The sequence below is a fragment of the Manihot esculenta genome, chromosome 9 (assembly GCF_001659605.2).
Source record: "Manihot esculenta cultivar AM560-2 chromosome 9, M.esculenta_v8, whole genome shotgun sequence".
NCBI lineage: Eukaryota > Viridiplantae > Streptophyta > Magnoliopsida > Malpighiales > Euphorbiaceae > Manihot > Manihot esculenta.
The window spans coordinates 4,686,689-4,707,328 of record NC_035169.2 but is presented as its reverse complement, the minus strand read 5'-3'; the positions used below and the strand labels follow the sequence as shown (position 1 = coordinate 4,707,328).

Here is a 20,640-nt window from a genome sequence, read left to right as displayed (position 1 = left end):
TTTTCCTTCATTTAAAATTATTATTTAAACTAAATTTTCCCTTTTAATTTATATGCATTTAAAATGTTCTAGTATATGCATATAATTCAAGGAAAATATTATAATTTTATTTATATTTTCAATTTTCAGGTGTATTGATGAATTGTCTACTTCAGCTTCTGTCGTGTCTATTGAGCCTGAAAAACTCAGATGAATATGTGGCAATTGTTGAATCTAGTAATATTTGTATTTGATGTTGTGTTGTAAAAAATTAATAATACATGTGTATCTCTAAACTCTTGTCACTTTATATTTTTATATTGTAAATAGTGTCATACCTAATGTTACACAAACTGTCTCTCTATTACTTGATGCTATTTTATCTTACAGTTACTTGTGAAAAGTTTTGGCTTGGCTTTCAATTCAAGCAAGTTTTCAAGTTCAGGCTTGAGAGAATTGCATAAAGTCTTGAGAGATCTGCCACTTTATGAAAATGCTACACGGGAACTACTTTAGCTAGACACATTTTTCATTTATTTTAGATTCTTTTCATTTTTCTTTTATCAGCCTTTCTTCTCTTTATAAATTTGATGAATTTAATAAATGAACTAGTCATGCATGGAGAATTACAAATCATCAACCCACTTAGCTGAAGTCACTCAAATCAGAATATGGATGTAACAAATTTCAACTTTCAAATCATTGAATGCTGTTAACCTCAATTTTTATATATATTTTAAGTATATTTTGCATTTATTTTTGTTTACATAAGTAATTTTTATTTATTTATTTGATATTTTTAATAATTTTAATTGCTTTTTATTAGTATTTTATAGGTAATTTTATTTTTATTTTGCAGGAAAAAGTTATATAAGGAGCTATAAAGTTGTGTTATAGCTTATGTCTGTTAGTCTGCCACCTCATCCATATGTGTAGAAATTAGTATTTAATTTCTATAACAAATGACAACTTTTACCTTTACTAGTCAGATTTTTTGAGAGTATATGTTTGTCTTTTTCTTCATTTTGAAGGGAGAGAAGACTATAATAGAACACTGGAATCATCTTCCTCACCTTTTCTCTACACTATTAACGTAAAAATCTCTTGGAGAAAATGAGGGGTAGCTGCAACTTCACAAATGGAGACTCTCTTCGCATAGATTTTTAATATTTGAATAGTTTTTCATTTGGATTTTTCTTCTTCTTTACTAATTTCATGTATCCTTTATTCTTACTTTGAATTTTTTCTTATAAATAGCATGATTAATGAGTAGTTTTCTTAGATTTAGAAATTAAGTATGTAATACTCTATTTTAATTTTGAATTTAAACTATTTTCTATTAATGAGTTGGGTATTTGATGCTTTATTATTTTCCTTGTGGTTTATTATCTTGCTTTGTATTTGACCAACCAAGTCATATTTTTAATTATTAATTAATGTATTAATGGATGAAAATTAATGATGGAAAATAAAGGATTAGAACCTATAATCTTATATTTAAGAAATTGATTAAGAGTATGAAAGAGTTTCAAAATTAATTAAAGAGCCTAATAAATTTTTCTTAAATCAAGAGCCACAGAAATAGGAAAGTTAATTAAAATACAACTTTTAAGAGCCACAGAAATAGGAAAGTTAATTAAAATACAACTTTGTGATAGTTGCAAAACTCATAACTTTTTTTTTATTTAATTTCATAATTTTGTTATGATTTTAATATAAATATTCATTTTTATTTGAAATTTAATTTTGGACAGGTTTTTTTAGCGGAAGTTGAGAAAAAAAATGAAAAGAAGCTGAATTGAAGAATTTTTGAACTGAAAGATTGCAATTTTGACCAAATCTGTAACCTAAGCGATGGGAAGTTTCACCACCGCAGCAGTTTTAAATAAGTTTCAAGTTGGATAAAAAAACAATCAGATTAGGATATGGATGAAATAGGAGTAATAGAGTTTATTTTAAATAATTATAAAGGCTCCTAGATTTAAACTTAAAATATCATATTTTTTTCTCTCTCTCCCTCCTCTTCTCTTTAGCTGCTGCCCCCACCTTCTTCCTCATCTTCTTCTTTTTCTTTTTTTCTTAATTTTATTATTCCTCTTAGAGGCTAAACAATTATTTTTAGCTGAAAGTTAATTTCAATTGAGATTTTATTCAAACTGTGAGGTTACGTGCTTCAATTTTTTCATCTTATTTCTATTTTCCGTTAATTTCTGAATTTGAGGAACACCCCTACATTGTTGTTTTCTTGAGAATCTATTGGAAAGACAGTATATTGCTAATTAATTGAATTAAATCCATGATTGTTTAATTGGGTTAATAACAAGTAGCAATTAGCATATTAGTTTATGTTAGGAATAATTTAAATAAATCGCGTGTTTTTTTTTATCAAGTTTGGGTTCTTCTCTCTAACTAATTAAATCTACATGCATGTTAGAGTTGTTAGTTAATTATGAATTAATTTAAACGCGAAATGGATTAATTTATTCATAAGGAAGAATCGGTAGGATTCACGTGTTTGACCACTATAGCCAAATAATAGATAATAACATAAATTATTTTTTTCTAACCAATGATCAACTACAAAACACCAAAATTTGATTACCTTCTGCCCTGCTGAAAGTTTTAATTAATTATTTATTTCTGAAATTTCAATTGCATTATTTATTATTTATCTTTTAAGTTTATTTTTCTTGACTTGTCCAAGGCAAAACTACTTTCATAAAAAAAAGCTCTCTTCTTCTCATTTTTTTATTAAACCATTCTTCTATTCCAATTGGTTATTTAAATTAAATAGAATTAAGTTTTATGAGGGATTGATACTCACTTATCTTATCTATAAGTTCTTATCAATCAATAAAAAGGAAGTAAATTTTAAATTGATGCATTCGATGGCCCATGGTATTTGGTGACCCCTTAAGGTGATTATGTATGGAAAAATTAGTGTTTGGGAGAGTATCTCCCTTTTTGGATCGTTTAAAAACTCGTCCCATGCCTTCAATTATGTGACCATGGGTGGAGATAGTAGCAACCTGAACTAAATAACCTGAGGCAAGTGACTCAGTAACCATTTATTTTACGTTCACTTCACCAATTTCAGATAATATATAGTAGGAAGTGTAATAAAACTCTCAAAATCTTTAAATTTTATCGGTCTAGCCAAGAGTTTCTAAGAGTTTATTCTTTCAAAATGGTAGTTTGATATTAATGGCATCTAAATATTTTGTATACTTGAAATTGAATAAAGGGTCAGCTTTATGTCTTGAGAAACATGTTTTAAAGATGAAACTTATTGAAATAAATTTTGGTGAAATTAAACTATTTCTGCTATTATCTTATTTCATGACAACTTGGCTCTTTGTTTTGGACAAATTAAGTTTCAAATGGTTGAGGAGAGGGTTTTGTCTTTATTGTTTTCTTTTAAGGATTTCTATGTTTGAGGACAAGTAAAGGTGAAGTATAGGGAAATCTTATGAGTTGCAAAACTCACTATTTTTTTTATTTTAAATTTCATGATTTTGCTATAATTTTGATATAAATAATTGATTTTTACTTGAATTTTAATTTTGGACAGATTTTGAGTTGAAAAATGAGAAAATAACCAAAAAAGACTATTTTAAAGCTTTTTCTAACTGAAAGGCCCAAGCCCGATGGACAAATTCCAGAATTACTGTTTTGCCAGCTATACACAGTTTAAAACTATTTCAAATAGATGCAAACACAATCAAATTAGGATTAGAATAAGAGTCATCATAGAAATAATATATTTATTTTATTTTTTCTTTTAAATTGTGAATAATTATCTTTTTATTTGGAAAAAGCCCATATAAAGGCTACCCTAGAAGTAGAATCACACATCTCTTCTCATCATCTCCTCTCTTTTTTTCGGTTCCTCCTTGACCGAATTCTTCTTCTCCTTCTTTTATTCTTCTACAATTTTGTTATGGCTCTTAATTAGAGGCTAAACTCTATTTTTCAGTTGACGGTTAATCAAGTGATATTTAATTAAGTTGTGAGATTTTGTTCTTAATTTCTGTTTATCTGAATTTCTGTTTTCAATTAATTTTTATTTTCAAAGAACACCACCTCCATTGTTGTCATTTTAGGAATTTAAGAGACCTATTGAATCTCCTAATAAGACAATATATTGCTAATTAACCCAAGTAAATACATAATTATTTAATTAGGTTATTACAAATAGATATTAGCATATTCATTTATGTTAAGGAATTAATTGATTTAGTTTAAATAATTCGCTTACTATTATTGATGAAGTTTGAATTCTTCTTTTTTAAAAACAGTTAATTAATTAAATCTACACGCTTAATGAAATTATTAATTAACTAGAAATTAATTTAAACGCTATGTAGATTAATTTAATCGTTAGAAAGAATTATTGGGATTCACTTGTTTGAATGTTATAACCAAACAATGGACAATTAAATAAATCATCTTTTTAATCAATGATCAACGGTAAACCTTTTAACTTTGATTATCCTCAACTGAGTTTTTTAATTTGATTATTTATTTCATCATTCAATCGCATTATTTTCTTGAAGCTTTTTTTTCTTTCTTTCTTAAAATCAATTTTTTCAATAGCAATTTACTTCTTTATCTCTTTTTGTTTTAATCAGTTCTCATTTTCCTCATTGTCTTAAGAATTAAATTTAAGGTATGGACACTCATTCACTCTATTTACAATATCTATAGATATTGTATCAAGAAAAGAGAAATAAGTTTTAATCTACAAAATCTATTAAAACAAATCACTTTGTTTCTATTTCATGTATACTCTTCATAATGTGGGAAGGGAGATGTTTTTATTCCCAAAAGCTACTCCTTACATAATCTTGTTTTCTTCAATTTGCTTATCACAAATGGCTGCATTTCTGTGAAGGGAGGCTTTTGTCTCTAGACCTGAAATTTTAATCACAAATGATTGTTCTTATCATAAATGTTGTTTCTGTAATTTTAATTTTATTATTGATAATACAAATCATCTGCTTTATTGTCATAAAAAGATATTCTTGCTTACTACTTGTTTTTCTGTATCTCTTTCTTAGAACAACTCAAAATACTATATTCTCACTGCAAAAAGAGCATAATCAAATTAAAAAGTCTTCTTACCAGAAGGGTAATCCCACCAAAAAAAAAAAAACGAGTATGAGGAGAAAAACACATCAGGAAAAAAGAAGTATTTTTACCAAGAAAAAATGTTCTATATATAAGTAGAGACAATTCTTATCTAAACTAAATCTATATAAATTTACAGTATAATTACATGCATTTTATGTGGATTGCACTACTATTTTACATTATGCTACCAGTCCATGTAGTATCAGTTTAGACAAGTTTTATCATAAGTAGGACTACTAATATTTCAACTAAAAATAAATAAATAAAAATAGATTTATGATTGTTAGAAAAACAAAAAATAAAAAATAAAAAAAGTTCATCAAATGCTAAGCTCCGAAAGCAAACAATATCCAATTGCAAAACCCCAAAAAACACATACAAGTTAAAATCCCAACATGAAGAAAGAGGTGGTGAAATGTGTGAATGAATGATTAGTGACACTGTTAATCTCTTTCTTGAAAAATCTCCAGTATATCAGTCACCAAACTTGAAAAATCACCATGAAGTTGTAGAGAGAACAGTGAAAGGGAGCACATAGAGATAAAGAAAACTTATGGGATTGAGGATAGACCGGTTAGGCGATTTGAGGGGGAGAAACAAAAATGTATAAATTAAAATAATTAATATATATTTTAAAATATAAAAAATGGCTTGATCTTTAAAAGAAAAATTAATTTTCTTTAAAAGCAACTTAAGTTTTCTATTATAAAGAAAACTATTTTCACTAATATATCTCAAGCATTAAAAAATATAAAAAAATAAATATATTTTTTTACATGATATAAATAAGCTTAATATATACAATATTGCATTTCTATTTTCTAAACCAAATGGGCCCAAAGGTATCATGTTGCTTGTAACTTTTGCCTACACCAAGAATGAGTAAGAAGATGGGAGAATATAGAATTTTAAACTCCAAAGATTTAGTATAATCTTTGAGTTCATCAGCTGAAATAATAGAATTTATGCTTTAATTCACAACTTTGAAAACTCGATGCTTGCCAAATGAGTTTTCTAGGCTATAAAATGCATGGGATTTTGATTCAAATTTTGTTATCTATCTCAATTTCTACTCAGATAAAAATCAAAATCCACAAAAATGGCAATAGAGTCGTTTGCTTTTAATATTGCTGAGAAAGTGTTGGAGAAGATAGCATCCCATACCTACCAAGAGATATGTTTTGCATGGGGCTTGAAAGCAGAACTCAGAAAGCTGGAGGATATCTTGTTGACAGTGAAAGCTGTGCTAATGGATGCTGAGGAGAAGCAAGTGAATGACCCTCCACTGAGGTTGTGGTTGGCTAAGCTTAAGGATGCTCTTTATGATGCTGAGGATGTGCTTGATGAATTTCAATGTGAAGATCAGAGAAGACGAGTACTTCAATTGTATGGAACCACCAGCAAAAAGGTCCGAGGCACACGATTTAGTTTTACATTATAATTATTTTTATTTCATCCTGATATTTATTATATGTTATACATATATAAATTTATTATATATTTATAAAATTTCACATTCAATATTTTTTCAAAAAATAAAATTCTAATTTTATAAAAAAAAATTATAATTTTCTTTAATTTAGAAATGGTTTCACAAGTAATTTGATTTTAATTCTAATATGATTCTCGTTAAAAATTAGAATTAAAATTAATTTTGAATTTTTTATTTTTAGAAACAGATTTATTATAGAAATGTTTTAGGAATTTAATATTTTATTTTATTTTATATAGTATACATATATACTCAAATGAAATAAATATATAAACAACTGCAAAATAATAAAATGTCTTAAAATAATTTAATTTTAAAATTTAAAGAAAATTAAATTTAATCTCAAAACAATAATATGATTTTATCTCAAAAGTACGAGATATGAGAAATTTTTTTTAGATGATAACATATTAGCGTTTTAATATACTCCTATATATTCAATATATGCTAAAAAAAATTATTAATTACAAAAATAGTTTAATAATGAAAATAAAGTTAATAACAAAAAATCTCATATTTTTCTATTTTTCTATTTATTTTAATTATATACTAACATTAAACTTTTCGTTACAGATTAATGTCATTGTCGTGCCGAGTATAATTGATTACAATTTAAAAAATCAAATTTAATTAGTAATTTTTTAAAATTTAATGTGTAATTATAAATTTACTTTAAAGTTTAATTTTTTAATTTTTTTTAAATTAAAATTTATAATATTAAAAAGTAATTTATATTATTATTATTATTATTATTATAAATTTTTTAATTTTATTATATCAATTTATTTTAATTTAATCTAAATTAATCCACATTTTAATTTTTTTAAATTTATAATAATTATCATTGTAGTTAAAAAAATATATAATTAATAATATATATTAATTATATTTCATAATGTGAAATATAAAATTGATTTAAACTTATATTTCGCATAAATTATTTTTAAAATATAAAATAATAAAATAGTTATAATTATTTTTTAATATATTTTTTTTATTTTCAGTTATATCGTTAATTATGCATTTTTAAATTATAATAATAATTAATGTGGCTTAATTTAAAATTATAAAATTAAAAAAATTATAATAATATTATGAATTATATTTTAATATTATCAATTTTAATTTTAAGAGAATGATAAAAAATTTTAACTTTTAAAAAAATTTATAATTATATCCTAATTTTAAAAATTTATCAATTAAATTTTAACTTTTTAAGTTATAATTAATTGTATTTTAAATTTTGTTAAAATAATATCGTAATTTGATAATAATGCGTTATTTAATGTGACAATTTCGTTAGTTTTTAACGTGAACCTCTAGTCGAAACAAATATTAAAATTTAGAATTTAATTCTTCAAAAGATAAAATATAATTATAAAAATAAAAAAAATGAATTTTTTTATTAACTCATGAAAATATTACTATTTTAACCGTATTAAATCTATATAAATTTTTTAATTTTATCATTTTAGTGTATCAATCTATTTTAATTTAATCTAAATCGATCATCATTGTAGTTAAAAAAAGTTATATGATTAATAATATATATTAATTATATTTTATAACGTGAAATATAAAATTAATTTAAAATTATATTTTGCATAATTTATTTTTAAAATATAAAATAATAAAATAATTATAATTATTTTTTAATATATTTTTTATAATAATATTTCTTTTTAATTTCAATCATATTGTTAATTATGTATTTTTTTAAATTATAATAATAATTAGTGTAATTTAATTTTAAATTAAATTAAAATAAAATTGATATACTAAATCATTGATAAAACTAAAAAATTTATAATAATACTATAAATTATTTTTTAATATTATCAATTTTAATTTTAGGATAAATGATAAAAAAAATCATAATTTTTAAAAAAATTTATAATTATATCTTAAATTTTAAAAATTTATCAATTAAACCTTAACTTTTTAAGTCGTAATTAATTGTATTATGAATTTTGTTGAACTAGCAGTGATCTAACAATAATATATTAAATAATGTGATAATTTTATTAGTTTTTAATGAAAAATTAACGTGAATGTATAATTAGAATAAATATTAAAATGTAAAATTTAATTGGTCAATTATAAAAAAATAGGGTATAATTATAAAAATAAACAAAAATAATTTTTTTTGTTATTAACTCATGAAAAAATAATTTTTTTAATTATTTTATGAATTCAAATAACATAAATAATAAAATTATACGTATTATTGAATTTTTAGTACTTTTTAAAAATTGTATCATGAACTCCAATAAATTAAAATAATTATATTTAAAAATTTATAAGGTTAATATATACTATAAAAATAATAATAAAACTGTATTTAATATAAAATAATTATTATTTAAAATAATTATTACTTAGTTCTTATAATATAAAAAACTCACTAATCAACCATTCATATGTCAACATATCCAAAAAGAAATTTAAAATATATGATCGAAATCAAATATTTCTCATTATTTTAAGTTTGAGAATAAAAAACTAAAGCCCTGTGTAGAGTTTGAAATATTATTATAATTACTTGCAATCGGATAGTCATTTAGAAAAGCATGCTTTTATATTAATTGATTAGTTACTGATTACGTCTAAATGTAAGCATATGAAATCAATACTGTATATTTTTGGATTACAGGTGGGTCACTTTCTTTCATGTTCTAATCTAATGGCATTTCGTATTAAAATGAGTGCAAAAGTAAAGCAAATAAGAGAAAAATTAGATGAGATTGCAAGTCAGAAATCTAAATTTCATCTCATAGAACGATATGAAAGTAGGCATGTTATGCCTAGAGAAAGAGCACTGACTCACTCATTTGTGCAAGCATCTGAAGTTATAGGTAGAGATGATGATAAAGAAAATATCATTACACTTTTACAAGACTCTAGTGATAGCGATCAAATCTCTGTCATTCCTATTGTTGGAATTGGAGGGTTGGGAAAAACTTCACTCGCTAAATTTGTTTATAATGATGAAAGGGTAAGGAATCATTTTCAACTTCAAATATGGGTTTGTGTATCAGAAGAATTTGACATAAAGATTTTGACAGAGAAAATTATTAAGTCTACAGAAGAGGGAATGAGACATGTAGAGAAGTTGAGCAAAATGGAAATGGATCAGTTACAAAGAATTTTGAGGGAGATCATTGGTGATAAGAAATATTTGCTCATCTTAGATGATGTGTGGAATGATGACCCTATGAAATGGAACCAATTGAAAGAGCTCTTGTGTATGGGTGCCAATGGAAGCAAAATCTTAGTAACTACACGTAGTAATAAAGTAGCCTCCATTATGGGCACCATCCCAAAAGCATATGAGTTATCGGGTCTTCCTGAAGATGAGTGTGTGGCTTTGTTTACTAAATTTGCATTTAAAGAAGGCCAAGTGAAGCGATATCCAAACTTGTTAAAAATTGGGGTTGAAATTGTCAAAAAATGCAAAGGGGTTCCATTAGCAGTGAAGACATTAGCATCACTTCTTCTTCTGAATACTGATGAAAGTTATTGGAAGTCTATAAGAGATAGCGAGTTATGGAAGATAGAGCAGAAGGAAACTGATATTTTACCTGCTTTGAGATTAAGTTACGAGCAGTTGCCTGCTCATTTGAAAAAGTGCTTTGCTTATTGCTCTTTTTATCCAAAGGACTATGAATTCTCTAACTGGGAATTAATTCAATTTTGGATGGCACATGGACTTCTTGAATCAGCAAACCAAAATGAAGAGCTGGAAGATATTGGGTCGCGCTATTTTCAGGAGCTGGGGTCTAGATCTTTTTTTCAAGACTTTGAGACTCGTGAGGGCATATGGATTACATGTAAAATGCATGATCTAGTACATGATCTTGCATTATCATTGACACAAAATGAATTTTTAGCAATAACCTCAAGCACCACACACATCTCACACAATGTTCGCCATTTGCTATTTCCTAACTCCACTTCACTTCCTCAAGATCTTTCCACCCTTTTACAAGGTTTAGACCGTGTGCGAACTGCCATATTCCAGAGTGATGAAAAGAGTCCTAGCAGCCAATCAAACTTGGATTCATATTTATTGAGATTTCACTATTTGCGAATGTTGGATTTGGCTCATTCCAAATTAGAAATATCACTAGATTGGATTGGTGCTCTAAAGCATTTGAGATATCTCCGTCTATATGGAAATTCTGGAATTAAAAAGCTTCCCAATTCCATTTGCAAGTTACACAATTTACAAACTTTAGTATTAAGTGACAGTATTGAGGAGTTACCTAGTGATATAAGGTACTTGATCAACCTTAGATTTCTACTGTTTTCCACAAAGCAGAAGTGTTTGCCGATGAATGGAATAGGGTGCTTGACATCTCTTAGATTTTTGGCCATTGGTAGCTGTGAAAAACTAGAACACTTATTTGAAGATATGCAAGGCCTCAAACATCTTCGAATACTGATTATTGGAAATTGTGAAAGCTTAATCTCTTTGCCTCAAAGCATGAAGTACCTCACTGCATTAGAGATTCTTGCTATTGTCAATTGTGAAAACCTCAATTTGACATTGGAGGAAAATGGAAAAGATGATAAACACTTTGCTCAATTCAACCTTCAAAAGCTGATACTTGCGGAGTTACCAAAATTGGTGGATTTTCCGGAATGGCTTCTTCAAGGATCTACCAACACTCTCCGGTTATTAATATTAGCAAGTTGTAAATATCTCAAAAAATTACCCGTGTGCATACAGAATATAGCATCCCTCCAACAATTGGAGATTGTAGCCTGTGATGAATTAAGCGAAAAATGTGAACCTGGAAAAGGTGAAAATTGGTCCAAGATTGCTCATATTCCTACAATTATTATTGACAGTTGGACATCGATTCAGTAGATGATTAAGTATGTATAATTTATCTTTTCCCTTCATCTAAAATTATTATTTAAACTAAATTCTCCTTTTTGATTTATATGCATTAGAAATATGCATATAATTCGAGGAAAATATAATATTTTTATTTTTATATTTTTTATTCCAGGTCTATTGAGAAATTGTCTACTTCAGCTTCTGTTGTGCCTATTGAGTCTGGGAACTCAGATGAAAATGTGGCAATTGTTGAATCTATTAATATTTGTATTTGTTGTTGTATTATAAAAAATTGCTAATACATGTGTATCTCTAAACTCTTATCACTTTATATTTTTATATTGTAAATAGTGTCATACCTAATGTTACACAAACTGTCTCTCTATTACTTGATGCTCTTTTATCTTACATTTACTTGTGAAAAGCTTTGGTTTGGCTTTCAATTCAAGCAAGGTTTTAGGTGGAGCTTTGAGAGAATTGCATAAAGCCTTGACTCTTGAGAGATCCGTCACTTTATGGCAATTCTACATAGGAACTAATTTAGACTTTGATTTTTTATTTTATTCTAAATTCTTTTTCATTATGCATTTATCAATTGCATTAATTTCTTCTCTTACAGCTTTTGATGATGATATCTTAGATTCTATGGGTTCAAGAAGATGTATCCACGTGGACAAGAAGCGTGATTTCACGAGAAATTAATAAATTTTGATGGATAATTGAAAATTAATAAGGTTGAAATCTTATTCGTGCAGATTGAGGTTTAGAGAAAGATTTGTGTTTGTAGTATACTGGTAAAGTTGAAAAATCAGTGTTTGAATGTGATTGGTTCATCTTGGTACATTTTTGTTGACGTCCCCTCAGATTGAACAGTAGTTTGTTGCGGCACATATGTAACAGCCCGGACGTGATCCCCGGCACTGTTACCGCTCACGGCCCAGGGCTATCCCTCGCCTGGCCTCTTGCCACCTCGGGCTTTCCACTGGCGTCGTGAGCAGCTCTTAACATCCCTTCACCCTCACGGGTTCCAGGCAGGATTTGTCCCTCGGGGGAGCCATTACGGCCCGCCCTAGCCCGAGTGGATTTGGCCCAATTCCTTCCTCTGGCTCACAGCGCTGGAGCCAGTCCGGGCTGTGAGTGGTAACAGTGCCGGTGGAAAAGGGCCGGGCTGTTACATAAAAAGGCGCCTTTTTTATGTAACAGCCCGGCCCGTACGCACGGCACTATTACCACTCACGGCCCAGGGCTATCCCTCGCCTGGCCTCTTGCCACCTCGGGCTTTCCACTGGCGTCGTGAGCAGCTCTTAACATCCCTTCACCCTCACGGGTTCCAGGCAGGATTTGTCCCTCGGGGGAGCCATTACGGCCCGCCCTAGCCCGAGTGGATTTGGCCCAATTCCTTCCTCTGGGAATTAGGTCGCCTCCCCCACTGATAAACACTTTGCTCAATTCAACCTTCAAAAGCTGATGCTTAAGGAGTTACCAAAATTGGTGGATTTTCCAGAATGGCTTCTTCAAGGATCTTCCAACGCTCTCCGGTTCTTAAAATTGGAAAATTGTGAATATATCAAAGAATTGCCAGTATGCATACAAAATACCGCGTCTCTCCAACAATTGGAGATTAAAGATTGTGATGAATTGAGCAAAAGATGTGAACGTGGAAAAGGTGAAGATTGGTCCAAGATTGCTCATATTCCTAAAATTGTTATTAACGGTTCTGATATCGATTCATCAGACGATTAGGTATGTATAAATTATCTTTTCCCTTCATCCAAAATAATTATTTAAACTAAATTCTCCCTTCTTGATTTATATGCATTTGAAATATTCTAGTATATGCCTATAATTCAAGGAAAATATAATAATTTTATTTATATTTAATTTCGATTTCAGGTCTATTGAGGAATTGTCTACTTCAGCTTCTATTGCGTCTATTGAGCCTGGGAACTCAGATGAAAATATGGCAATTGTTGAATCTAGTCATATTTGTATTTGATGTTGTGTTGTAAAAAATTGCTAATACATGTGTATCTCTAAACTATTGTGATTTTTTATTTTTATATTTTAAACAGTATCATACCTAATGTTGCACACACTATCTCTCTATTACTTGATGCTCTTTGAGAGAATTGCATAAAGTCTTGACTCTTGAGAGATCTGTCACTTTATGTTAATGCTACATGGAACTAATTTAGACTTTGACTTTTCATTTTATTTTAAATTCTTTTTCATTGTTCATTTATCAATTGCATTAATTTCTTCTCTTACAGCTTTTGATGATGATATCTTAGATTCGATGGGTTCAAGAAGACGTGGACAATAAGCTTGATTTCACGGGAAAGTTAATAAATTTGGATAGATGATTGGAAATTAATAAGGTTGAAATTCGATTCGTCGAGATTGAGGTTTAGAGAAGGATTTGTGTTTGTAATATACTGGTGAAGTTGAAAAATCTTTCTTTGAACGTGATTGGTTCATCTTGGTACGTTTTTGTTGACGTCCCCTTAGATTGAATAATAGTGTATTGCGGCAGAAATGTCAGACGGCTCGTTAATGGAGTCGGTTAGCCCATGACTTGTCCATCGCGCGTGTCATGTTTGTCAATCCTATCGCATAGACAACCATGACCTTAATGATATCCTACGTATTTAAGAGAGATCTACTCGTTGATTATGGGCTTTAAAATGATCGACCTACCTAATTTGAATAATAGTAAGATCTAAGGTGCTGAAATTTGATTTTTATATCCTCTAAGTTGGACTTTCCTCAAACAGAATAAAATAATGCATAAAGTCTTATCATACTCTACATTCATGTGTCACGATCTCAACGGATCTTATTAGTTGAGATCTTATTATTTTTATTTTATCAATGGATCTTATTATTTTTATATTATCAGATGAGTTTGTAATGAAAACCTATGCATGGAGAATTGCAAATCATCAACCCAGTTTGCTTAAGTCACTCAAATCAGAATATGGATGTAGCTATATTCATCTTTCAAATCATCAAAAGTTGTATGTTTATCCACTTCTTTTTCTTTCTTAATTTTCTTGTGTTTTAGAGAAATTTACTAATTCATCCTTGTGGTATTGGGAAATTAATTAGGTAGTCTCTCAATTTTGAAAAATATATTAAAACGTTTATGAGATTTTAAAAAGTCTACTAGTTAGTCTGTCTATTAATTTTAACCATTAAATACCGTAAAAAAATCTAAAATGCCCTCGATATAAAGGGAATAATTAGTAGATATTTTTACGAAACTGAGAAATCAGCTAATAAATTTTTCTATATCACATGAACTAAATAGTAAAACGTTTAACAGTTAAAATTAACAACAGGACTAATTAGTAGATTTTTTAAAATTTCAGGATAGTTTTAATCTATTTTTTTAAACTCAACTAATGAGCTTCCCTGTATCACAAGACCAATTAGTGAATTTTCCATTGTTTTATGGCTTCAAGGTTCTGTTGCTTTTTGTTCATGGAATTGCTTTCTGTTGAAAACTAATGTTTAATAATGTTCTAAACCAAGTGAAAAATGTGTTTAGAGAACTGACTGAGAATCCATGCTGAAGCTTTTCCATACCTGCACAGAATTCAGGTAGAGGCTCACATTCCTCCCTTTTCATATCTTTTCTCTCCTTTTTCTTAATTTAAATATTTTTAATGCTTCTTTTATCTTTTATTTCTGACCAATTTCTGCAGAATAAGATGACTGGCCAAAAAATCTTGTATATGAACAGAATGAAATATTCAGTTATTCAGAAAAAATAATAATAATAATAAGCAAGGCAATTGATGTTATGGGAGTTTTTAATTTGTATCAATGTGAACTTTATTGATGTATTCATGATTGGATATCTTAATTCAAGCTTACTCGTTGAAGCTGTGTCCATCTGCTGAAAATTTTAGTATACAGTTCAAATTTTTTCTAGATTTCCTACTCTTCAATACTGATTTTACTTCCCAAAGCTTAAACTTTGCAATCAAGAATAACACTAGAGACTCGATTGAAGAATGTCAAGGTAAAAACCAAGTCAAATCAAAGAGAAGCTATAGTTGATTGTTGATATATATTTCCAACAGAAATTTCAAAAATCAGAAACTTCAGTGTTACAATTGCCGACCTAATATGCAAGAGAACCTCTTGGAGAGATATATCTAATTAGACTCTTTCATTAACCCACCACCTATTTTCTCTCCAACTCGAAAAGCTCATAATCTGTCATTGTTCATAAACATTTTAGTATATGGAAAGCAGACAGATAATCCGTCATTTTAGATGATGTATGGACTTTCATAAATTTTTTGTTGAAAAATTATTTTTAATTTTTTTTTAAAAAAATAAACAGCTAATATCTTATATGACAATTAATAATTTGTTATAGCTACTTAATTTTTTTTTAAAGTCTTTAACGAAAGGAATTGCCCTTGTTAATGAATTAATTTTCCTTCTAAAATTTGTACACTACAAGAATTTGTTTTGAGTTTGTAAGTTTTATGCTTGAATCATTCCTTTGATTTTTGGAGATGAGCAATTTCAAGATCTTAAGATCCATATTCATTAGGGGCATCTTCTTCATTTTTAATGGGAAGTCATGTGTACACATGTCTATTTTAATTCTACAATTTTCATCACCTTAGAATGGAAATATTCTTTTCAAATTGTTAATTATTTAGACCTTTTTCATCTGTCTGAATTTATTTGCATATTTTTCTATTTTTTCCCCCTTGGATCCACTGCTTTATCAATTATTTGTTTATTTTAACTTCAAATATCTTTGTGTTTTCTTAATTAATAATTTTTTTCTTTAGAATTTAATTTATTGTTAAGTACTAATATATAATGTATTTATAATAGATATTAAGAAATTTATTATATTATTTTGTTAATTTTTTTAAAAATAGTATCCATCTTAATTTATATTTTTTAATGATAAAATAATTATGTAAAGTTTGAATTTTAAACATTGTGAAATATTAATAATGGTATCAAATCTTGAATAAGTAAAGGCGCTTGTCTCCCCTAATATGTTTGGATAACAGTTTCAAAATCACTTTGTTAAGAATCCAACAATCACACGATTAAAAAAATAAACACGAAAAGAATTGATATAAATTTAATACGGTTCATTAATTTGATTATGTTTACGGTGGTTAAAATTTTTTTATTTTTCTGTGAAGTTTCGAATGAAATATACTAAGAGAATATTATATATTTATATACCTGAAAAAATATCGTGGATATAATTTAGTGTCCATAATATTATTAGATTTTATATCTTAAATGTACTCTAAAAAATACCCTCTGCAAACTCCTATTCTTTGCTAAAAGCAAAGCATCTCTACATGCTAGGCACTCCATTAAGAGAGGATCGACGTTATGGTTCTAAAGCCTACAGCTCCAAAGTAAAAGGTGGCCTCTATGATCACGGGAAACAACTGCACTCACTCTAGAATTCCTGGTATCAATGGCTGCATCGAAATTTAATTTGATTACATTTAGAGGAGGAGCTTGCTAGGAGACTTCAGTTGCTGCATCATTTGGTACCACCCTGTCTTCTTCAACAGTAGATGAGTTGGCAAAGATGTAATCCCCAAAATACTGATACGCAAGTCTGATTACCTCAAGGGCTACCTTTTGCTTTCCTTCAAAGATGAACATGTTACGATCCTTCCATATGTGCCACATCAGGGATCCTGCCATTTTAACTAAGGGAGCTCCATCTTTTAAATGAATTGTTGCCCTTTGTTAAGAATGACTTTAAACACATTGTCTATAACATACTTTTATGTGTAAATTAAAAGGGTGTCATCAAGAAAAGAAAGAAAAAGTAATATAAAAAAGAGAAAAATAACAAAAGCAAAAATTATAAATTGGACTCCTATTACCCACTCCTCTAGTCATTTGGTTATTTGGTTACCAACCTGATGGCTCAAATAGTATGGTATTTAGTGACCTCTTAAGGTGATTCTGTATGAAAAATCAATGTTTGCGAGAGTATCACCCATTTTGGGTAGTTTAAAACTCGCCCCATGCCTTTAGTTATGTGACCATGAGTGGAGCTAGTAGTAACCTCAGTTGAATAATCTGAGGCAAGTGACTCAGTAATCATTTGTTTCACATTCACTTCACCGGTTTCAGGCAAAATATAGTAGGAAGTGTAATAAAACTCCTCAAATTCTTTAAATTTTATCGGTCTAACCAAGAGTTTCTAAGAGTTTATTCTTTCAAAATGATAGTTTAATATTAATGGCATTCTAAATATTTTGTGTGCTTGAAATTGAATAAAGAGTCAACTTTACGTCTTGAAAAACACGTTTTAAAAATGAGATTTATTGAAAAGAACTTTGGTGAAATTAAACTATTTCTACTATTATCTTATTGCATGACAATTTAGCTTTTTGTTGTAGACAAATTAAGTTTCAAATTGTTGAGAACAGGGCTATGTTTTTATTATTTTTTTTTAAGGATTTGAATTTCTATGCTTGAGAACAAGCAAAACTATAAGTATGGGAAATCTAATGAGTTGCAAAACTCACCATTTTTTTCATATTAAATTTCATAATTTTGCTATGATTTTGATATAAACAATTGGTTTTTACTTGAATTTTGATTTTGGACAAATTTTGAGCTGAAAATGAAAAAATGCCCAAAAAAGATTATTTTAAAACTTTTTCTGACTGAAATGTACAGTCTTACCCAAGGTTATGCTCCAAGCCAGACTCCAAGCCAAACAGACAGATTACAGGATTACTGTTCTGCCTGTCATACACGGTTCAAAACTATTTCAGATAAATTAAAACACAATCAGATCAGGATTAGGATAAGAGTTATCCTAAAAATAATTGATTTATTTTACTTTTTCTTTTAAATTACGAATAATTATGTTTTTGTTTGAGAAAAATCTATATAAAGGTTGTCCTAAAAGTAGACTAACACATCTCTTCTCAACATCTTCTCTCTCTTTCTCGGTTCCTTTTTGACCGAATTTTTCTTCTCCTTCTTTTATTTTTCTGCAATTTTGTTATAACCTTTAAAGGCTAAACTCTATTTTTCAATTGAAAATTAATTAAGTGAAATTTATTAAGTTGTGAGATTTTGTTCTTAATTTATATTTATATCAATTTTTGTTTTCGAAAAACACCACCTCATTGTTATCTTTTTAGAAATTCAAGAGATCCATTGAATCTTTTAAGAAGACAATATATTGCTAGTTAACGCAAGTAAATACATAATTATTTAATTATGTTAATACAAATAGTAATTAGCATATTTGTTTATATTAAGAAATTAATTGATTTGGTTTAAATAATTTGCTTACTATTATTGATGAAGCTTGAGTTCTTCTTTTTCTTAAATAGTTAATTAATTAAATCTATACCCTTGATGGAATTATTAATTAACTAGAAATTAATTTAAACGCTACGCGAATTAATTTAATTTTAAAAAATAATTGTTGGATTCGTTTATTTGAACACTATAACCAAATAATAAACAATTAAATAAATCATCTTTTTAATCAATGTTTTACGGTAAACCTTTCAACTGAGTTTTTTAATTTGATTATTTATTTTCATCATCTTTCAACTTTAATTACCTTCAACCAAGTTTTTTAATTTAATTATTTATTTCATCGTCCAATCGCATTATTTTCTTAAATTTTTTTGTTCTTTCTTAAAATCAACTTTTTCAATTGCAATTTTCTTCTTCTCTTTTTGTTTTAAACAGTTTTCATTTTTCTCACCCGTCATAAGAATTAAATTTGAGATCTCGTTGGGTTGGATTAATATTCATTTACCCTATCTACAAAATCTATTAAATAAAAAAAAATTCAGTTTTAATTTATAAAATCTATTAAAACAAATCATCACTTTGTTTCTATTTCAAGTACTTTTATTCCCAAAAGCTACTCCGTATATAATCTTGTTTTCCTCAATTTTCTTATCACAAATGACTGCATTTCTGAAAAGGGAGGCTATTTCCCAACTTCACTTCACTTCCCCAAGATCTTTCCACCCTTTTACAAGGTTTAGACCATGTGCGAACTGACATAATCCAGAGTGATGAAAAGAGTCCTAGCAGCCAATCAAACTTGGATTCATATTTATTGAGATTTCAATATTTGCGAATGTTGAATTTGGCTCATTCCAAATTAGAAATATCACTAGATTGGATTGGTGCTCTAAAGCATTTGAGATATTTGCGCATTTTTTTCTGTAAAAAGCTTCCCAATTCCATTTGCAAGTTATACAATTTACAAACTTTACTATTATGTGAAGGTATTGAGGAGTTACCTAGTGATATAAGGTACTTGATCAATCTTAGAGTTCTACAGTTTTCCACAAAGCAGAAGTGTTTGCCGATGAATGGAATAGGGTGCTTGACATCTCTTAGATTTTTGGGCATTTTTTTCTGTGAAGAACTAGAACACTTATTTGAAGATATGCAAGGCCTCAAACATCTTCGAACTCTGATTATTGGATGTTGTGGAAGCTTAATCTCTTTGCCTCAAAGCATGAAGTACCTCACTGCATTAGAGATTCTTGATATTGTCAATTGTGAAAACCTCAATTTGACATTGGAGGAAAATGGAAAAAGTAATAAACACTTGGCTCAATTCAACCTTCAAAAGCTGATACTTGCAATGTTACCAAAATTGGTGGATTTTCCAGAATGGCTTCTTCAAGGATCTTCCAACACTCTCCGGTTCTTAAAATTGGAATATTGTAAATATATCAAAGAATTGCCAGTATGCATACAAAATACCGCGTCTCTCCAACAATTGGAGATTAAAGATTGTGATGAATTGAGCAAAAGATGTGAACGTGGAAAAGGTGAAGATTGGTTCAAGATTGCTCATATTCCTAAAATTGTTATTAACGGTTCTGACATGATTCATCAGACGATTAGATATGTATAAATTATCTTTTCCCTTCATCCAAAATTATTATTTAAACTAAATTCTCCCTTCTTGATTTATATGCATTTGAAATATTTTAGTATATGCCTATAATTCAAGGAAAAGATAATAATTTTATTTATATTTAATTTCGATTCCAGGTCTATTGAGGAATTGTCTACTTCAGCTTCTATTGTGTCTATTGAGTCAGATGAAAATATGGCAATTGTTGAATCTAATAATATTTGTATTTGATGTTGTGTTATAAAAAATTGCTAATACATG

The 20,640-nt window shown here is 28.1% G+C and overlaps 2 protein-coding genes across 2 annotated transcripts in view; both read left to right on the top strand.

Moving 5' to 3' along the window:
* Positions 1-6,190: 6,190 nt before the first annotated feature.
* LOC110623799 (putative disease resistance protein RGA1) overlaps positions 6,191-20,640 on the top strand; it is a 49,837-nt gene continuing 35,387 nt past the window's right edge. The window contains exon 1 of the mRNA XM_043960370.1: positions 6,191-6,520. Within this exon, the coding sequence (XP_043816305.1) occupies positions 6,212-6,520 (309 nt within the window). The 5' untranslated portion in view covers positions 6,191-6,211. The remainder of the gene's footprint in view (positions 6,521-20,640) is intronic.
* LOC110623796 (disease resistance protein RGA2-like) lies at positions 9,086-11,532 on the top strand. The gene has a single exon (XM_021768823.2). The coding sequence runs from the start codon at positions 9,225-9,227 to the stop codon at positions 11,475-11,477; it is 2,253 nt and encodes a 750-aa protein (XP_021624515.2). The 5' UTR covers positions 9,086-9,224; the 3' UTR covers positions 11,478-11,532.